Source organism: Falco punctatus (assembly GCF_963210335.1).
Source record: "Falco punctatus genome assembly, chromosome: 10".
Lineage (NCBI taxonomy): Eukaryota > Metazoa > Chordata > Aves > Falconiformes > Falconidae > Falco > Falco punctatus.
In genome coordinates, this window is record NC_137590.1 from 11,644,770 (window position 1) to 11,665,333 (window position 20,564).

General features: G+C 37.8%; 1 protein-coding gene across 3 annotated transcripts in view; it reads left to right on the plus strand.

Annotated features, from left to right (window-relative positions):
- Positions 1-20,564, plus strand: part of GNAS (GNAS complex locus) — a 158,630-nt gene that overhangs the window by 107,875 nt on the left and 30,191 nt on the right. For all 3 annotated transcript variants that reach the window (XM_080403956.1, XM_080403957.1, XM_080403958.1), the window contains exon 5: positions 10,026-10,123. In XM_080403956.1, the coding sequence (XP_080260082.1) occupies positions 10,026-10,123 (98 nt within the window). The remainder of the gene's footprint in view (positions 1-10,025; positions 10,124-20,564) is intronic.

Here is a 20,564-nt window from a genome sequence, read left to right on the forward strand (position 1 = left end):
CAAGAATGTATGTTAGTGTTGTTAATGAAAAGGTATGGGGAGTATTACAGACCATATCAGCAGAGTGATGTGGTACTAGATCCTCTGAAGTAATCTTTACTTTTTTTTTTTTTTTAAATCTCCATTATCTTATCTACACAGAGCAGCTCCTTCTAAATAGACTTCTGTATAATCCAATTGAGTTTACCTAATCAGAGTTTAACAAGACTTGAAGCTGGTTTTCCTATGCTTTAATAGCAGAAATAAATTCTTGAATACAGATTAGTTAAAGAGTTCTTTTGAAGCCTTCTTTTAGTATAGGACTCTGAGGTACACAGCCGCTTGACTTAATTTCTCTTTCTCATAGCTAAAACGTGTAACTAGTAATGATTTGCAAATAAATCTCTGGGTTTCATCCACGTGGATAGATGCCTGGTATGAATGTTTTATTCTTATGAATGAGTAGCAATATCTACCAAATTCTGACATTGCTAACCTATTTACTGGAAGCAATTATTGTTTTTTTTTTTAATTCCAACTTCAGTCTGCAGTACCCCAAGTTTTAGTTAGGCTGTCGACTAGCCCATTGCATCATACTAAGAAATATTATGTTGACACAAAGCTTTTTTTATGAAAAATTGAAATGAAAATACGTTGAGTGTAAGTGTAAAGTATGTGACTTCCGTGGTGACTAGACGTTATTTTAATAAGTCAAAGCAAATACTATCGCACAACTTTGGAAATTCCTGGTGGCCATCTTTTTTGACAGCAGTTGTCATAGCAATTGTTACCTCGAATGGCACGTTTTCAGATACGCAGGAATTCCCCAGTGATCCCACATGGCTTCTGTAGCTGTGCTGGGAGCAGCTGCCTGCTGTACATGTTGGAGAGGCTCTAGAGCTCCGGGATGTGAGCGCTGTGACTCAGGGGTGTCTGTTAGCACCTGGGGGGAGAAGCTGGTGCAAACCGCTTTCAATACCATGGATTTTACAGATCCTGTTTCTTTTGGTCCACAAAAAGAAAGTCTTTGGGATTTCTGTAGGAGCATACGTAATTTATGCAAAACTTCTTTTATTTACAGAGGAGAACTTGATTTGTCCTACCTTCTAGTAATACAGATTTTATTGCCAGTAACAGCAGTTTCTAACTGCAGTGGAACTGGGGGTGATATTCTTGTGCTTCAGTTTGTTACATGCAATGAAATAAAACACGTTCTGTGTATGAAGTGAAGGTATTTTTGGCTAGAAAATTAAAGGAATGTGCCCTCTGAATTCTGCAGTGCTTTCACTGAGGTGTTCACCTAGTTCGGTTGAAATCCCATGAAGTATTTCCTTAAATTGGAGCGTCTTAAGACTTAAGAGCGTCTTAAATTGGACTTTTGACAGTGGGCATTATCTGTACGTCTTTTCTGTAGTGCAGTTGTTTTTTTGTACTACAAAAATACCACCCTGTTTTTTGCTTTATTATTAATTTATTTGATTAGCATTTGAAGTAAATGCTAATGCTTTATTCTGCACTTGTATTTCTATCTGATACATTCCCACCATACCATATTTATAGGTTCATAAGTTCTCCTTCGGAAATTCATTTGAAGAAATCGTGACTTAATTTTTCTTGATACATCTTCTTTGTTTTTCTCAGAGCAGTCTTAAAGAACAAGAAGAGATTAATTCAATTTATGTTGAAATGGAAGAGCTGTCAGCTGAATTAAACAGGAAATAGGCATAAATTCAATATAGAAATTCTCAAACATTTTCTGGTTTTAATCACAGTAAGAGGGTATCACAAAATACTGGTGTATGCATAGATGAAATAAAATTATACCTGTGAGCCTGCCTGATATCGCGATGGCTTGAGAAGAGTTTCTGTGAGAGGCTATGTGAAGACTAAGCAACAGGTAAATGTACTAACTGCCCTGTGGACATGGGGTTTGAGTGTGCAACAAAAAGTGCCGCTGGGCATAAAAATTCTGTAACGTGCAAAGTCTCGAAAATGTGACAGTAAACATGTTTCTAAGAAAATAATTACTTTGGTGTTTAATTTACATTGTGTCAGGTGAGTAAAGGATGAACTTGGATGAGTGTGGAAATAACTGAAAATAAAGAAGTGAAAACCACTGTGGTCTATACTACATTTTGATTCTGTGGAATATTCTTTGCCCTTTTTACATGTCTCCCTCAGTGCTAAATTTAAAGTTGTGTTTTATTATTCCAGTACCAAATACAGTATATTGTAGTGTGGCTAAGATGTACAAAGTTACCTTTTTACTTGGTAAAAGTTACAGGGAGACTTACATAGAACAGAGCGACAGGGAGTATACCGTTGTTTTTTAAATTCCATCATAACTTCGTAACTATGTCAGTTCCCAAATCTTGAGAGAGATCCACAAGCACAGGCCTTTTCCCTTGTCAAACTCGAATGGAAGTTGGCAAGAGCTCATGTGGGAATGAAGGTGTGTGGATGAACAGGTATTTGCTTGTGTGTTTGCTGCGCGTGTGACTCTGAGTTCTGATCCTGCCTCAGATCTGTTGTGCCCACGGCTGGCTGGAGCCATGACGGGTATTGTGTTTGCTAAATGCAAGTGTCTCTTGTAGTGGAGTCCTGCTGTTCAGAGAACCAGCAGGTTGTCTGGGTTTTCAGCTTGCCTTTGGAGAGTACATGACATTTCTTCAGTGTTCGGTAAAATTCAGAATTTCTTAAGCTCCCAGGAGATTGGGGTAGCTTTTTACTCTAAAAAATAGAGTCCCAGCAAATAAACAGAACTTTTAATTGATCTGTTGTAGTTGTAGGTGAGCTGATTTCTTCATGTAGACTGTGTTACAAGTTTATGAATGCTTTTATGAATACAGATTCTGTTTCTCCAGAAAGATGGTAAGATGATTGGTGATCTGTCTTTGGGATTTGCCTGACTTTAGAATGAGGAGGAACTATTGTATCTTTTAACCTTTTCTGTTGGTAGAAGTTTCTGGCAAAAATAGGCTTTTTGTTTCCAACCTGAGAGGGGGCAGCAAAGTTGCAGTGTGGGTGCAACCCATTATTTGAAATGGAGTTCGTTCTTAGCACTGCATAAGGTATAAGGTAATTTGATATGGCTGTTTAAGTTTATTCTTTATTCATTACACAAAAAGCAACTAAATGATGTAGTATGAAAGACATTTCCAAACCCTAATTTAAGGCTGAAAGGAAATTTCTCAAGAGTTTTATTAAATCTTCCTTCTTAGCCTGAGCTCTACAAAAATAGCTGATGGTTGAGATGCCTCTATAGCTGCTCTCTGCTGCCCCGAGAGAGAGCTGGAATTGTATAGAAGACATCTTGGTGAGCCTTTTATGCTATCAGCAAGTTTAATCCATTAATGAATGGCCTTCTTTCTGTGTATGAGTATTCTCCGAAGAAGCAGAACAACATTGATTACTTGGTTTAAAATTGCGGAAGAATCTTTATGAAAGGGGGAGTAGGGTCCACATCTGCCAACTTCCATCTTGGTGCTCTCACCAAAAGTGAGTTTGTCCTCCCTAATGAGCATGATGTGCTTGAAATAGGAGTTGTGTGAAAGATTTAAATCTGGGCAGTGTGCTAGTATCAAGAGATTGAGTTTCTGTGGCAATTAAACCTCTTGTGAAAGTAGAAATAAAAGAGAAATAGTGTGATGTTACGCTAGTGAGGTCTTTTAACCAAAGGCATTTTGTAGCTTATGGGTATGGAATTGTGTGTTGGCACATTTCTCAAGTACTGTGGTGTGTGTTTTGAAACTCTTAACAAAGGGGAAAAATGAAAATTCAAACTTCACAGGAGTTTCTTAAATTTCCCATTGTCCATTCCTTGCAGCCACATCCAGTTTAATTTGTGCTACTAGAAATGTGAAGATACTGTAAGCAATAATGGTAAAAAATATTTCAGGATCATTCTTTTCTGAGCGTGAAAAACTATTGATGATGAGATGGAATCCTTACTGAAAATATTTCTGACTCAGTTATGGGAAGTGCTGAGTACTCTGGCCTCTCCCAAAGAGTTTTGTATTCAGCTCTGGACATGTGCCAGTAACTGGAGAATATCTTCAACTATTTGTAGGTATGTGTTTCCTTTGTGATATCATCGGCATATTTTCCCTAAAATAGCAAGCAATAATTAACACTTGTTCACACCATTAGGAATGCAGATGTTTCCCTATTCAAGTAAGTGGCTTATTAAACTGTCTGATTTGACAAATTTAACACATTCTAGTATGCCTGCCCAAACACGGGGGAATGACAAGGTGCCATCAGTTTCCTTCTTTGAGCAGCCTTACAGTCAATAGTAATAATTTGATTTCAGACATGAGCAATGAAAATTAAATCAGTTTGTCATGTATTTACCTATCCTGGAAGGAGAAAATCAACTTGTGCAGTTTGTCTTGGAATGCACCGTGCTGCCCTGCCGTTCTGTGACCTTGTCTTGTTCTAATGCAGTTTGTTAGTGGAATGCAGCAGAACTGCCTGACTGTCATGAAAGTAAAGTTCATGTGCACCCAGCTTGCAGAGTAGGTTTGTAAAGGGCTTTGAAACCAATAGTCAGTGTTATTTTCAAAAGCTGAGCCCGCTGGGAAGCAAATGTCCTCCAAGATACTATTTTACAGTTAGAAGCTGGTTTGGTTTGACCTTCAATCATTAGCTTTGTAAGTTGATGACCTATTTAAAACTCTTATTATGAAATGTGCAGCTCTATGGGACAGTGAACTTTGCCCAGGAATTGAAACCCAGTTTTAACCACAACATTGTGTAATGGTTGTGCACATCTTTTAGTAGGTAAGGTTTGTTTTTTTTCAATGGCATTGATTTTTGCTGGAATTGGTAAATAAGCTGTTCTAATGACAGATCCACCCTATGTTATATTTTACAAAGAAAAGGTAATGTTGCATGTCCATGCTAGGATTCCTGTGGATGGGGTAACATAGTGGCAAGAACTGTGCCAGTATTTTTCCCTGCCAACATCCTAATGCCTATAAAACATTGCTTCATAAACATTTTTTTTTAAAGTCTCTTGAGTATTTATATATCTGGAGGGAACGAAACCTTGCAGATGTTATGTCCAGTTTTTCTCTTTGATTTTCTGCTAACATTTTATCCTTTTAGAATGCCTCTCAAAAGCTGATCTTGATTCCTTTATTTTTTTCCCAGGCCTAGAGTTTGTCTTTTGAGGGTTATTTTTTTTTTTAACAACCAAAATGCTCAACCTCAAAGTTCTTTAACACTTTGTCTGGTTTGACTTTTAATAAAACCCTGTTTACCTGTGGCCGTTTATTCAGTTTGCTGAAGTTTTCTAATACAAGTAGGTTTAAAACTTGATTAGACTCTGCATTGCCCCTTTTCTAGTCCAGAATTGTGTCAGTAAGATCTGTCTGGAACAAAGTACTGTTTTCCAAGCATCCCTTTTACATGATGATTTCCGCTGATGGTTTTTTTCTCTAGAGGTCTGCGTTGATTCCTGTAAGTGAATAGAAGCGATTTACTAATGTTGCCTATTGAATCATTCTATCGGAAAACTTTTAGCAGGTGGAGAAAGTATCGTCTAATAAATAAAACATTAATACTGAAATACGTTTCACATAAATATGACTTTTTCAGTTATGGTATGATGAGAAATGAGGCTTCCTTGCCATCAGCAAATCATGGTCCTTGGTACTTGAGTTATTTAAGTAAGACCACAGAACGTTTACTTAGAGAGTGGATTTTCTTTTTTATAGTTTCATAGAAGCATAGCCTGTTAGGGGTTGCGCCCAGAATTCAAACTGCACCCCTGCCCAGCCTGAAGCCCTGTTAGTTCAGTTCAGATTTGTGTCATGTTTTCCCTAAGCGTTTTACGTAAGAATTTCTCCCTCTTCAGGGTTATGTTAGCTGCTTTGAAAAGTGTAAAGTCTGATCTGGTGGTAAATGCATGCTACGATCTTCAAATAATTCTTAGGAAGAATTAGCTTCTCACCTTCCTTGGTGATGCCATGCTGTCATCACTTATGTTGACTTCTGTTGCTTTACACAGCTTCAGCTTTAAACAGGATCTTGGGTGTGTATTGGCTAACTGCAGCATTTTTTTTAAATGGAAAATGACATAACTTGAATCATTTTTTTCAGTTTTAAGTATGCATAGGGCAGGAATGGATAATATGAGCATAGTTTGCAAATGCTATGGTTCATTTGGAACCTAACATTTAAATCCTGTTTTTTGTGGAATGTCATCGCAAACCAAATTGTTATTTGGTATTATTTGTTTATTTTAGCTGCTTTGTTAGGAGTTCCATTTTGTCCTGTAAGAGAAACCTGTGTTGATGCTGCTGCAGAGTCTGTTATATTAGAATGTGCCAGCAAATGAATCAGTGTTATGGAAACAAGAGGCAGACATGTAAGGACTAGTTTTCTGGCTATTTCTTTTCAGGAAATTTGCCTTCTACTTTTGGTTAATTTATTTCTGAACTCATTATTTTTAGAGATCTCTTACAAATTAGATTTCTTTAGCTGAAAAAAAACCCAACCCCGTTGCTAACTTGATTTTTCTAGTGGCTTCTGAAGCTCCTGTTTTACCTAAATACATAGCAAATCTTGTGGGTTTATTTGCCTTCCCTGAGAGTAGCCCCAGGTTACATTCCATGACTCAGTGGGATGCTGAGGATTTCTTGTGTTATTCTTTTTCTTAAATATTATTTCAGAATTGTGGTTAGTGTAGGTGTATTGGGGAGGAGGGAGAATCTGTTTTTTTGCAGCTAGCTACTGTCTTAATTCCAAAATCAATCACTAGTACAAGTAGGCTTCTAATAAAACAAGAATGGAACTCTGTAAGCCTGCTTCCAGCTTCTCTTTGGTGGAAACCTTCCTAGTTCGCAGTTGTGTAAGCTGGGTCAGCATTAGTCCCAAAATGTGTGAAGACATAATTGATGTGGCCTAAAGACAAGGGGTTGTTTATTAATAAAAGGCTATCATATTTGGCTGTCATAAGTCATGTAGTTCAGTTTTAAAAGCAGAATGAAAAGAAAGGCAAAAACCCCACTATGTCTTAGTATAATAACCTATTACTCACAACTTGTAGATCCTGATTTTGAAATGCCAGTAAAAATTTCAAAGAATGTGAACCTAAAAGTCTTTTTCCATTCCACATGGACAGTTACTAACCATATTGAAAAGATTGCACAACTATTGCTGGTTATAGTTCAGATTAGCAGGGCAGGCATAAAGGCATTATTAAGTATTTTATTGTTAATTTGGCCTAATGAGGCACAAATATTGATCATTATCCTGTTATTGTAATCCACGTATTTTCTTAGAATTTAAGAACTGCACTTCAAACTCAGGGAGGACTCTTCTGAACAGTATGTAGCTGTTCTGTTAAACTAAATCCTGGGGGTTTTATTATAAATGTGTTATGCTAGGGCCAGGAGCTGGATTTACTTTTCATCCCATTTTAAGAGTCTGATTGCAGAAGCCACTCCAAATGTTTCTGCACAAGGTATGATGGAGTTCATAAGCTGTTTGAAATAATTGCTTTCTATCAGTTCTCTACCAGAATGTCATAGTTGTAGTGAGGAAGGAATTTTGTGTCTCATTATTGTGGCAGAGTTTTACTGTGCTCGGAGTTTTTTTCATTAAGGCACTGCCTCTTTTCACTTTAAATGTACGTTTGTAGGGGATGAAGAATCTTTATGTTTTATTGCATTTTCTGTAAACTTATCTTTGCCTAGTTACTTACTGTAATGTGGGATGAAGCGACTATTTTGGGGTATATTTAGAGATAATTGGCTTGGCAGATGCTGACCCCAGTTTGAAGTAGATGTCTATTTTAGAACTGTGTCTCTGCCAAATAGTTCAATTAACTGTCTGAAGTCTGGTGTAAGTTATCTTGATTAGATGGGAAATTTAAGTGATGTGTGTCCATTTGAATCGGCCTGCTGTTTCAGAAAAAAAATCTTGTACAATTGGCAATTCAATTTTTCAATTTCCCAGCTTTGTAGTAATGTTGAGTGACTCATAAGATGTTCTGCATTAAAAGACTGTTAACTTTTAAAAATAAATACATAAAGCCACCCCAAAATGGGTTTGGTTCAAATACAGTGAGACTCCAGATATTCTCGCTTTCTCCTTTACTCTCTCTTCCTACTTCTTTTTGCTTTGGAAAGATAGTTTTCTCACTATGCTGTGAACCAGTTGAAGATTGAAGGCAATTGACAGTCCCCCAACTGCCAAAAAATTGGAAACCTTCAAAATGAAAGCATCCAATGAACATAATTCCAGTAGTGGGAGAAGGAAAATTGAGGACTGGAATTAAGATTTTGATTCATCTTTTGCTTCCTTTAACAGCAAATGATTGTACAATCTACAAATACTAACAATAAAGTAAAATCTTCTTACCTACTTACAAAGGAAATCTAGCTGCACTTTTTGTTCATGAACAGTTCATAAAAGCAGGGAACAAACAGAAAAGATACATCTAAGTTTTATATAAAAACTTTATAATCACTTTAAAAGAAATTAGAACAAAATTCTGCCACAAAGAGTTTTTTAGATGTGTGCTGTTTACTATCATTTATGTGTGTGTGCAGTTAATGGATATTCAATAGCAATAAAAGCAAGATCAAATATACATTTGATAGGTTGCTTCCATCATTGGTATTCACAACTGTGTGATCACATAATCACATATGCATCTTACACCTGCCAAAAAGAAGATGGTTTGAAACTCTGCATCACTAAATTTACTTTCTTAAGATGCCACTTAAAGCATCTACTGTTCTGGTACAGTTCAGGTGTTAACATTCTGGTAGGAAAGTGAATTTTTCAAAAAGATATTTTCAAGTGAAGTCTTGGAATTCACGTTTGGATGTGACCCCTTTCTTTGTGCTACATTGATAGTATAAGAATGCAAGAAACTGATAATCCCAAGTGAGGGAGAGATTCCAAAGCTGAGTTAATGAAGGAACCTTGAAGCAGTACAATGGCTATTTAAAATATATTCTTTAAAACAAATAATATATTTCTACTGTAAAGAAAAGGGGTGGGCGGAGAGATAGAATATATACAACAACTATTTTAAAGGTCATGTGGTGTCCTGGATTCAATAAAGCTGATTTGGAAAAAGTTACTAGAGTCACTTAAAATCGGAATAAAAGTATTTAGTCCAAAACACTTTAAAAGGTCTGAGAGAGTGCCAAGAAAAGTCTGTGGTTGTTGATAAAAGTAATGCCCACAGTGGTGTGTGTATTTAAGTCGCTCGGCCACTGCTGTTCTTTCTAAGTCTATTCAAAGTTCTTAGACTGATAGCCAGAAATACAGTTCGCCCTGCTGGAGCCAAAGTGCATCTTTTATATGCAAAAGGTAATGGGCTTCTGGTTGTGTTTTGTACTTTTGTTATAGCTTCAACAAAACTGAAGCATTGCATTTTTGGCTGGCTGCTTTCATATGTTGGCTTATAATTTTTAAGGTTGACAGAATCAAAACATGATCTAGCTTTGTATTACTGTATTTCTTCTGTAATTCAGTGTCTTTTTACACTGTAAAAGAATAAATTCTGCAAATACTTTAAGTGATACCGAGTTAAGTAAGGTACAGATGTCTATATAGTCCTCAAAGATCCTCACTGACTTGGAAAGTAAAGTAAAACCTAATCAGCATTTGCTACCTTTATGTAAGAATTACTGAGAAGTAGTGTTTCGCTAAAGAAAAAAAATAATCTTGACAGCCAGATAAATATAACATGCAGTGGAATTGTGAGTTAAAGAACAAATGTTACCAAATAGTATTTGTTGTTAAAAATGCTAACAGAATTGTCTTTAATGATGAGTTAACCCTTCTTTCAATATACAGTTGAACTCTATCAAAACGATTGAGAAGCAGTTCTTTATGCGTTAAAAAACATTAAAGTCAAAACAGCTAAGAAAGCCAACTGAACTGTAGTCAGGTTCTAAAAAATGTTTAAATTCTTTTGTTGAATATGCTACCATTTACTGTTCATTACAGTGGTAATGATGTGTTACTGTTTGATTCTCTTCACACACTCCATTTTGCTAATATCATTTTTACTCTTTCAGGAGTTTTATGAACATACAAAAACACTTTGGCAAGACGAAGGTGTGAAGGCCTGCTATGAGAGATCTAATGAATATCAGCTGATTGATTGTGCACAGTAGTAAGTATTGTTTCTATCCTGCTGTATATTGACTGCAATATACAGTTTCTTTAAATTGAATGTTAATAACAGTGATTTTGGGTGGTCCTGATTCTTACTTTTCCATGCCTTGGAAAAGGAGTGTATGCTTCATAGTGAATTATTGGTAATCAGCTATTCAGAGAGGCAGGAAAAACTGGTGTTCAGTTAGACAATAAAATCTATATTAAAACCTTGCAGATGCTTTCAAATGGTGGCTGACACCTTAATGCAGTGGACAATTGTATTTTCTCAAAGACCAGATTTTCTCCTTCTTCCACTTAGACCAGTTCCTTTCTAAATGACAGTTTCAGATACTGCAGCAAGTTTTAGTAAGGTGGAAATTACATTTGTGTGAAACATGCCCATGTTTGTAGCTTTTTAGTGCAGTTTATTTATCTGAAAACAAAGAGATGGCAGCAACAGTCATGGGTAGCAGCCTATGATCAGTCACCAAGACTTTGCTTGTGTGCCTTCATGCACATATCTGAAAATGATTCATATGATTCATTCTCTTCTGCTATTTATACGACTGTGATAATTAGTATTGTCATGAGAAAGTGGTGCTTGTTTGCAGTTACCACATATAGCAATGCAGTACGGTTCAGAATTTTTTTTATGATAAGGTGTTTGTGATAATTCTACCATTCCTGGTATTTTTGTAGCGTATACTCAAGAATTGTAGGACTTAAATATGGAATATTAATGGTTAAAACTATTCTTTGTTAGTTTATACTCTCTGCTTCTTTTGGAGAAGCTGAAATAAGGTTTGGTGGTCAAGAAAATGTAGATTTCTCGTTTCACATGATGATGGACAGCTGTAGTTTGCCTACTACTGCATTTTTATAAAGAACACTTGATGAAATGATATTTGTAAGGTTCTTTGTTTGTTTAGGTCGACTTAAAGGTAAATCAACAATTAGCTCTGTTTGAGAAGAGACCAGGGAGATAATTTTACTATGACTTGCACAGCTCCAGGTCTTTAGGAGCCTCTTTGAAGTTTTGCCATTGTTTCTAGTGTGAATTTGTTTGATCTGTAGCGATGTCTTTTGCATTAGGTGACTAATGTTTGATCACTTGGCATGGATCTCTTTGCAAGTTCCCTTGCTACAAAATAAGAAATACTCCCAAGAGTTTCATTTTTTGTCAACTCTCCAGTAAATTTTGTCTTTCTAGTGTAAAGCTGATAGAAATGGGGGGAAAACTAATTTTGTTTCTGATAGTGATTATCTTTTTGTTTCTGGTTAGTGTTTGTCAATAGCCATCTTCTATGATGAGAAGTAAATATTGTTAAGCAGTAAGGGCGTTTTCTGTTGCCCTTTTTTGGAAGAGGGACAAATTTTGTTCTGCCCTGAATGCACAAAAGAAAGCTAAAATTCTTATCGTCCCTGATTTGCTGGACATGAAATTTTTTATAGATCTACAAAGAGGATGGCCTTCGTGATGGCTTTACTGTCCTGCTCCATCTAGTGGAACACTTAATTCTACATCATGGGTTGTTGAGCCAAAAAGAAACGTTGTATGTTGCTGACAAATTACAGATTATTTTTTCTAAGATACTATTGCTGTCTCCTAAAAATGTTTCATAATTCTAATATTTATTCTATTTGATAGTAAAGTATATGACATTATTTCCTTGCAGAAGGAGCTTTATAATTGTTAGTTTTGGTAGTTCTTGTCTCTGTCATTTTCGATCATGCAGTGGCATTTTTAATTACAGAATATGTGAGGTAAGAGGGTTTTAATGGCAAAATGTTTGCTTGGATGTTAACGTCATTTTGAAATCCTGAATGTGTTTTTGTCATATTAAAGTTTCAAGGGACCTGATGAAAATGACTTCCTGTAAAATCTGACATGATTGATGCCTTGAAATTAACCTGGTGAGCACACCCTAAAAAAAAAAAAAAAAGTAACAAAGGCAAAATATAAAATGTTGCTGAGATTTATCAGGTGAAGACTATTTTAATTTGGATGTGCAAGCTACTGTCATTAGGGCTAATAGAAATTAAAAGAGAAAGTTGAGCAACTGTGTTGGTGCTATCAGTTCTTTCAGAAGAGAGTCTTGGGTTCTGAACTTTTCCCTTTTGAAGTCCCTGTTTAAAACAAGAAAGGCATACTTAAAATGGAAGGCGGAAAAGTGGCTTTTGTCTTTCAAGATCAATCCAGCTTCCAAAAATTCCTTTTTGTTCTTGAATAAATTCTTAAATATTCTTAAATAAATTCTTAAATATTAATGGATTCTTTGTTTGGTGAATTACTTCAAAATTTAAACAATGTTTCTTGTTCACAAAAATTAACTTTTTATAGTTGTTCTTAAAAATTCCATATATTTTTTTTTTACTGTCATTTTTTGAAGTGTGACTTGCTTAGTGTAAAGTTTGTCTTGGTATGGGCTCATCTAACATTCTGCATTTTTTAAAAAGAAGGTTTTTTTCACTCTTGGAAGTGACACAGTTATACAGAGGGAGCTTTGCAAGGAGTTTCTGCCGAACGTTTAAAAATCAATTTTGTCTGTGTTTCAGCAGGGAACAGTGAGGCGCGTATCTCTTACAGGGCTTTGTTTGGCTTTCAGAAATGTAATATCAACATGAAATTCAGTTCTGTTTTTGCCAAACCTGCATGTAGTGTATGCAGTGCTTCTTGAGGGGTCCTGAAGAGTTCAGGGCTGGTCCGTATTGCCTGCCCTCGGGGAAGCAGGCACATTGCAGGGCTTGTGGTCTGCTTGGGTGGCAGCTGTTCCAGGCAGCGGACCGCGGCAGCACCCCGCATCCTGCCTGATGTCTTCTGGGAACTGGCACAAGCCTTTTCCCTCCTCTTATTTCCATCTCTTGTTAATGGTGTGATGGTGGCAGCGAGGTACTGGGAAGTTCATGAGGAATTACCTAGTTCCCTTCTGTTCGAAATTCTGCTTTTCAGGGTTAAAAACTGGTTCTCTGTGTAGGCAGCTTAGCCTACAAAAGGTCCAACGGAAAGGCTTCTTCGAGTTAAGGACTGTATGGCATAGCTGCAGGATGCTGGAGCATCTTGAAAAGAAAGGTGTTGGGGGATGGAGGCTTAAGCTCTTGTGCTAAGGAAAGGGAACTGTCTGATGAGTTAGGAACTCTCCTCGATGAACAAAGGGTGAGGGGGAAGCCACTTTTTGATGCTTGTCCTTTTCCAGAAAAGTGGGAATGAGTATAAATTTCAGCCTAATGTATCTACCTAACTTGAACTTAAGTGTTTGGAGTCTGGGAGTGGTATTTTTCTCCTGCTCCTGAGCAGCAACTTTAAGTACTACAATACTGCTGGCTCACTAGAATTTCTCAGTGTCTCCCTGTAAGAAGTCAGTGTTAATATGCACTATTATCATTGCTCCACCAAGTTCCTGGTTGCATTGGCTCAGAAAAGACAAATTTATCAAAAGCGCCAGGTACCGTCCTGGCTTTCCATTTAAGTGCACTTTGTGATCTTTGGAGGTGTGAAGCCGGGAGGCCTGGCTGGTAACCTCATCCGCTGGAGAGCCCTTCTGGTATCCTGCCCTTTATCCTCAGGCTCGCTGGCTAAATGAAAATGTCACTTTGGAGGAACCTTGTTCATTTTGAAAGAGTAGCTGCCTCTGCTCATCGTGAGCTTTGCTGTACTTCCTGCCTAAGCATATTTTACAGGGTTGAGAAGCAGAGAAAGGAAAGGAGGCTGTTTCCCTTTTCTTGACTGGTCTTACTAAGTAATCAGTTTCAATTCTGCTTTTAGAGGTAGTCTGCTTCTGTGAGGTTGTCACCAGTTTCTCTGCGAGGAATGTACCTCAACTGCGAGGAGGGAGCATTATCTATGAGGAGACCGAATTTCATTGCTCCTGCATCTTGTGGGGATGTATATAGAAGAGAACAAATGCTTGTACTGAAGCTGCCATGTGATACTGCTCTTGGCTAATAATAAACAGAAGAACACAGAAGCACCTAGAATATACAAACCCCTAAACGGTGATAAATAAATTACTTACCGTCCTTCATATTTCTTCCCTGAAGGCACAGGATTGCATTTCATTTAGAATATATTACCTTGAATATTAAGAATATAGGAGCTATTTCCACTGTAATGTGCCGAGACCTGTTTGTCAAATATATGCCCTCTGTCAAATGTAAACAAACACAATTTCTTTGAAGTGCTCTTGTTGCGAATACTTCTACCTTGGTTTTCATTTGAGGAACTCTTTTCTGAAAGCCTCAGGAATACACAGCAGAACAGTCAGAGTAAGTAGGATCACTCCCCTACGAACGTGCTGGTTGTGGCACGAGGGCGTGAGGGATGCTAGCAGTGTCCTGTAAGATCTGACCCAAAGCCTTGTGGATGTCCTGAAGAAAATGGCTTTGATGTCAGTAGCCTTTGAATTAGCTATGTAGCAAATCAAAAGCAAAGCCTGGGTAGATGAGCCTCCTGGTGCTTTTTCTAGACTTGCTAATATTAGCCTGTGCCCACAGATCCTTGAATTTTTGCTTTAGTTAGCCTTGGCCACCAATTTGATTTTATGCTTTGTTTTACGCTGTGCTGTCTCTGTGTATCTCCTAGCTGGCGCTTCCTGGTTTTGGCTGGGGTGGAAAAGGAAATAATGTGAGAGACAGTCTTTGCAGCCCATTTCACACCCTCCGATATCAGGAAGGGCTGGAAGCAGCATGCGGGAGCCCATTCTCATGCTATTTCCTGCCGCCGGCCGCGCCGGCTTTTCTCCTGCCGCCTGCCATTTCGGGGAAGCAGAAAGCACAGCGAGGTGACTGGTCGTGGTGCAGAGTCATGTTTCTCGAACTTCAGCACCAGCAGAGCCACTCTGATAGCTTGGAACTGTGCCAAGCTGCTCCAGAAGAATTTTATGAGAAGTATTTTTTAAGATGTTTGTTTTAAAATACTTATCAAAGAAAGGGGGTAGCGCAGCTATTAGCCAACTGCTGTGCAGGGCTGCTGAAGGATCAGCCGATGTGGACGTGCTGGGTTTTTTGATTTCTAATTTGTTATGGGTTGTAAAGTCTTTATATTTTTTATGAAGATTTATGGTGTGTTTTATTTCTGGATTTGCTGACTTTTAGAGACCAATTAAGAGCCCCGATCTGAGGGCTTAATTATTTTCTTCCATGTTGATTTGACTTCATGACAAAGTTCCCTTCATGGAACATGTAGTAAAGTGTTTGCTGAGCGTCTCACCTTTTTAAATAGTGGCTGATTTATCAGTGGTACTACTGTTAGTCTGGTTTCTTGTTTGTATTATTCATAACTTCTTTTTTTTTCTTCTTCTTACTTTCTTTCCACTTGATGTGATTTTGGCAGAGTAGTTGCTCTTGTCTCCTCCAGTTCTGCAAGCTATGTCTGCGTACTCACATTCAACAGGACAGGAATTTCCCTGGCCTATATTCCTGGCATACATGAGCTTCTTACGGACATTAACAATTATATTGTTAAACATTCCCGTGAGGAAGAATAATAGTCATGTCCCCTTTCACTGATCTAAAACTGATGAGCTTGCCTACTGCTCTGTAAATTCTTTGGCAAGCCAAGGAATAGACCCACATAATCTTAACTTCTAATCCTTAGTTTTGACTATAAAACCCACCTTATTCCAGAGCACTTAGAGATAACTGAATTAGGGTCTTATCCCAACTCTTCTTCAGCCTGAGGGAACAGAGGATCACATTTTTTTAAAAAGGTTAAATTTTAATTAAAAAAAAATTAAAAATACAGCCCAGGTTATATTTTCTCTGCAATCCAGTGGGGTATTATGTTCCGAAATGAGTTGCTCTGGATGGTGGGAAGCACAGTAACTCCTGTCTTCGCATGACTTCAGTGAAGTCACTACCAGCAAAATGAGTCCAAATATAAAAGTAGTTGAATTACACCTAACTACTCCATGTGTCTGCCCTTTCTTGCTGATTGTCAATAGCAGGGATGTGCCTGCTGGCAAGTGCTGTGAAAATGAGATAACCTAAACTTAGCCAATAAATGGATTATGAATCCAACACGTGTCCCCACTGTTGTCACAGCTAATCATAAATTCATAATTTCAAGCTACACTCAAACCCAGATAAACTTCTCTGTCTTCAAAATAAATTACATCCCAGTATGAAGAAAAACAAAAGGTGTCCTGGAATAGCTTCCTTGAGTGTTACGGATTAGGAGCACAGATGAGCGAAAATATTAAAGGTGATGGGCCACAATGGCAGAAGGACCTTTACAAGTCCGAAATGTGAATAACTGAAGAAGTCGTACCACAGGCTTTTGAGGTCTGTGCAGTGCCCACCACATCCCTCTGAATTATCGTGAAAGGGTGTAACTGTTTGCTCCAGGAATCCAATTTCTGCCTCCACTTTCACTCACTCTGCCACTTGTAACACCCCCCACACCCCCATTGCCTTCATTCTTTTGCTGTTTTTATTTATTCTTTGTTCCACACATCTGTTAATGTGTAAATTCCTTTCTGGCCTTTGGCTGCAGATGCAACTTCCTTTCCCTGTCTAGTTGTAAATGTGAGGGATTTATCTTCAGCTGGAGGCAGGGCTGACCTGATCTGAAGAGCATGAAAAAGCTGGGTTGGAGCTTTCTCCTGATTTCTTGACCCACTTTGCCTTTTAGTTTAAGTGTATTACTTACATTAGTCTGCAAGAGTTAGGGGTAAACCCTAGTGCAAGTGTTCATGGATACCTGATTTAGCAGAAATGGACGTTCCTTTCTCAGTGTGTTACCTTTGCTTTCACATGCAAATGGCACGTTTCCTCATGTAACAGCTATTTCTTTGTTTCAGTAACAAGTTCACAGCACAAAACTTCCTCAGGTTAGGCACGTGCTTGCTCAAGAGTATTTTTGAAACTTTGGCATGAATATTAACATTTTATTTAAATAAAATTTGTCCATAAAATAGTAAATTTCCTCTGTGATCATAAGTAGACATCCACGTGATTTGTTCAGTGGATAGCTTTTTCCTCTGACGAGTAAGTTTCATTTTGAATGGCAAAAGCACATCAAGACAGTGTCATGAAGGCAGGACTAAACAAGCATATTGGCATTTTAGTTAGCTGGTGAAGAATGATGTGTTGAGTCCAGTTGGTAGTTTGCTCAGGATGTATCTCTTAGCTAATATTTTACTTTAGTAGTCTGTTTTAAAACCAAAGCCAGTGTTATCAAAGAATGTGAATGTATGAGTAACTACTACTGTATAAACCTGAGAATGATGCAGCTTCATAAGGTAATTCTGTACTAAAAGTATTTGGCTACAGTTCAGAATTCTGCAAAGTTGTTCTGTAGTCCCGTTTCTTGATGGTTTGCCTATACCCATAGAGTTAACTAACACAGAGTTAAAAATAATTCACAGAAGAGATTCCCTGTTACTAGTGGTAAAAATGGTAAACTGTGTTGTTTGATAAAGAATATCATGCTTGCACCACCAAATGATTTAAAGCATTTTAATAAATGAACAATACAGATAAATGACAAAATGTGCATAAGCTCTGAAATTCCAATTTCAAACAGAGAAGATAAAATAATCTTGAGCTTGTTTTTAAAGCAAGTATCAGATGCATATTTTTGTAATTGCTTTCAAGTCTGTCTGGTTCAGTAGTGTCTGGACTTACATATTTCTGATACCTATCCATGCTTCTGCTTTGTTTTTTGTGGCACTGTTCTCTGCAAGCATGCAAATGCAGTGGAATTTTTTTGTTGGTGAAGGGGAAGCATTGAAATGCAATACAGCAGGAGATGGATTATAAGGCAAAACCTTCTGTTAATTAAATTTATAATTTCTGCATTTTAATGGCAACAGTTCCCCATTCCTTCCAACTATTTCTTTTTCTGTCCTCAAAATTTTTGTTGTGGCATTTATTAATAGTGCAAGAGAATATGCTAGAAATATATGAAAAACATAGCAGTGAACTACACTGACAGGGTGCTTGTTCTGCATGTAACTGTGTGTGATTTGTATACATGTGCATACCTAAAGATAAACTTATCTGGGTTAGTTAAGCAAAACAGTTAAGAGCTGCCATCTTAAAAAGTAGTGGTTCCAACTTTGAATCAAGGAGTTGTGTAGGGCTGATTTTTGTTGATTATTTGTTAAGTTTTGAGCCTTCATAAATAATTTTCCATGTAATTAAAATGACTGGTATTTTTCAAACTACTGATATATTAGTAAACGAGATTTCATGTGTGCATGCAAAGCCCTCGCTCAGAGCCATTCATTTTGAGTGATTAATCAGTGTTGTTACAGACTTGACAGAAAAAAAATTATTCAAGAAATTGGTTTGTTGCACTGTTAGACAAGATCATTAAATGCAGCTGCAAATGTACATTACTACATGTTTTTACTTTCAGTAGCCTAGATTTGTCCTTCTAGGAACTCTCTTAAAGTAGATGGAGTTTCTACTACTGCGAGCTAATTTATTAACAACAGGTTTCACAAATATTGATGGTCGCATAGATTCCTTGGTGTTCTGCCGGGCAGCCTTTCATCCTTTAAGTGATGCCACACATTCCTGGAGTGAGGGGATCTCACTATTGTAGTAAACACTGTATGGGACTACCAGGGCAAAGCTGATAAACCGACAGTTGGTGCACTTAGAGCAACAGGCCCAACATTTGACGAGGTTTGACATGTTCAAGAAGTCAAACAATTGGCGGAGCTACGTAACTGTTGAACGTTTAAAATTCTTTGGCTTACTGTCACTGTATGTGGATCTTGTAGATGTTAGTGCCCATTTTTTCTGGTTGTCTGGGTTTTTTTGTTGTTTGGGGTGGGTTTTTTTCCCACTAGGCACAGAATATACTTTTTTTTGATGGTAGGGAAAGTACAACGGATCCTCCCTAAAAATAACTGTTTGCTGCAGGTGAAACTTCTCCTGTAATGTCAGTTCTTTAAAAAATACTGATACTTTTAGTAAATGTGAACCAATAAAATAGTAGATCATTGTCTATACAGTAATCCTTAAAATCCTCTGGGTTTTGTGAAAGCAGGCAGCGGTCAGTCTGTGTTACAGTGAATTGGGATGAGAAGTTAAAATAAGAGGAGGAGTCGTGTTTATGTAAACTCTGTAAGGTTGTCATGCACCTAGATGTACTAGACTTTTATATTTATTGAAGCTTTACCCATTAATTTTAAAAATGTGCTTAGTTTTACTGTAGAATTCCCATAACTTTATCAAAAAATAGAGCAAACTACATCTTTAATTGTTAGTATTGGACTTAATGGTATAGTGCTCTTGGACTACTGTAGCGGTGTAAAAACTGTAACAGTCAAGTGTTGAGAATCAGTCAAAGCAACTGTTAAAACTCGTATTAGTTCCTGAGAATTAATGTTAACTCACCCTTTCCTCCCATGCTTTTGCAACCTCCCTTTGTGCAAACAGCAAAAGCCCTGAATGAGGTTTGTTTTGAGCTGTGATTCGAACAAACGAGTCAATGTGATACAGACCCAAGCGGAATGAAAGACTTCCATATGGGCTGGAGCAGCCTTTGCTAGGAATCCCTCCTGCCGGAGGAAGATCTGCAGATGCAAAATACAGGGCAAGCTATAAATAAATGCTTGAGGAAATGAGAAAGAGTGTGGCATTGATTGCGTCATTTTTACATTTAGCATTCTTGAGGTGGATTTGGTGGTAGGAGTGCCTGGACCGCTGATGCAGGGTGCAGTGCTGGGCAGGCAGTGGGGTGCTTGCAGGGAAGGCACCCCATGGGTTTGTCTGCTGCTGTGGAAGGCACAGTGAGTGCTGCTCCATCAGGAAATGCCTTGTTGCAGTGATGTGCTTCCCTGGGTGCTCTGATAGCAGCGAACCGCGGAGCAGGTGTGACCATTATTTTTAGGATTTTGCAGTTTACTTGCCTTGGTGGGTGAGTAGCTGCTAGAACTCTGCCTTACCTTGGGATCTGTTGTTTCTGATGTTCACCACCAGTAAGCACAACAGCTTTTGGAGCATGGGTTGTTGGTGGGTTGTTTTTTTGTGAGAGCTCTTATCGCTCATGCTATATTACTGCAGAAAAAGAACATTTCAAGATTAGAAGATGACAATTAGGAGAATACTTTTATCAAACTAAGACCTAAAAAGATACTGTAAAATCTCATTAAAGACTTGCTTTAGAAAAGGAATTAAAAGCAACAGCGTTCCAAAAGATAGAATACATCAGAAAATTTCTGATACAACGATGAAATGAGGCCAGTACATTTGCTGGTGCGGTGTGAAAGCGCCAGGTTCGATTCCCAATTATTCCCTGAGCTGAAACACTGCAAATACATCACTGCCAGTCCCAGGGAGAGGGAGCACTCGATGCCACTGACTTGCATATTCTCTCCCTCCTTTTCCTCTTCTGTAAATTCCACTGTTTGATCATCCACCGAAGCCTTTTCATCACTGGGGACTTTATATTTAGATTTCTGTTGTCTGGGCACTTAACTGCATTCACAGGTATTGCTGAATTT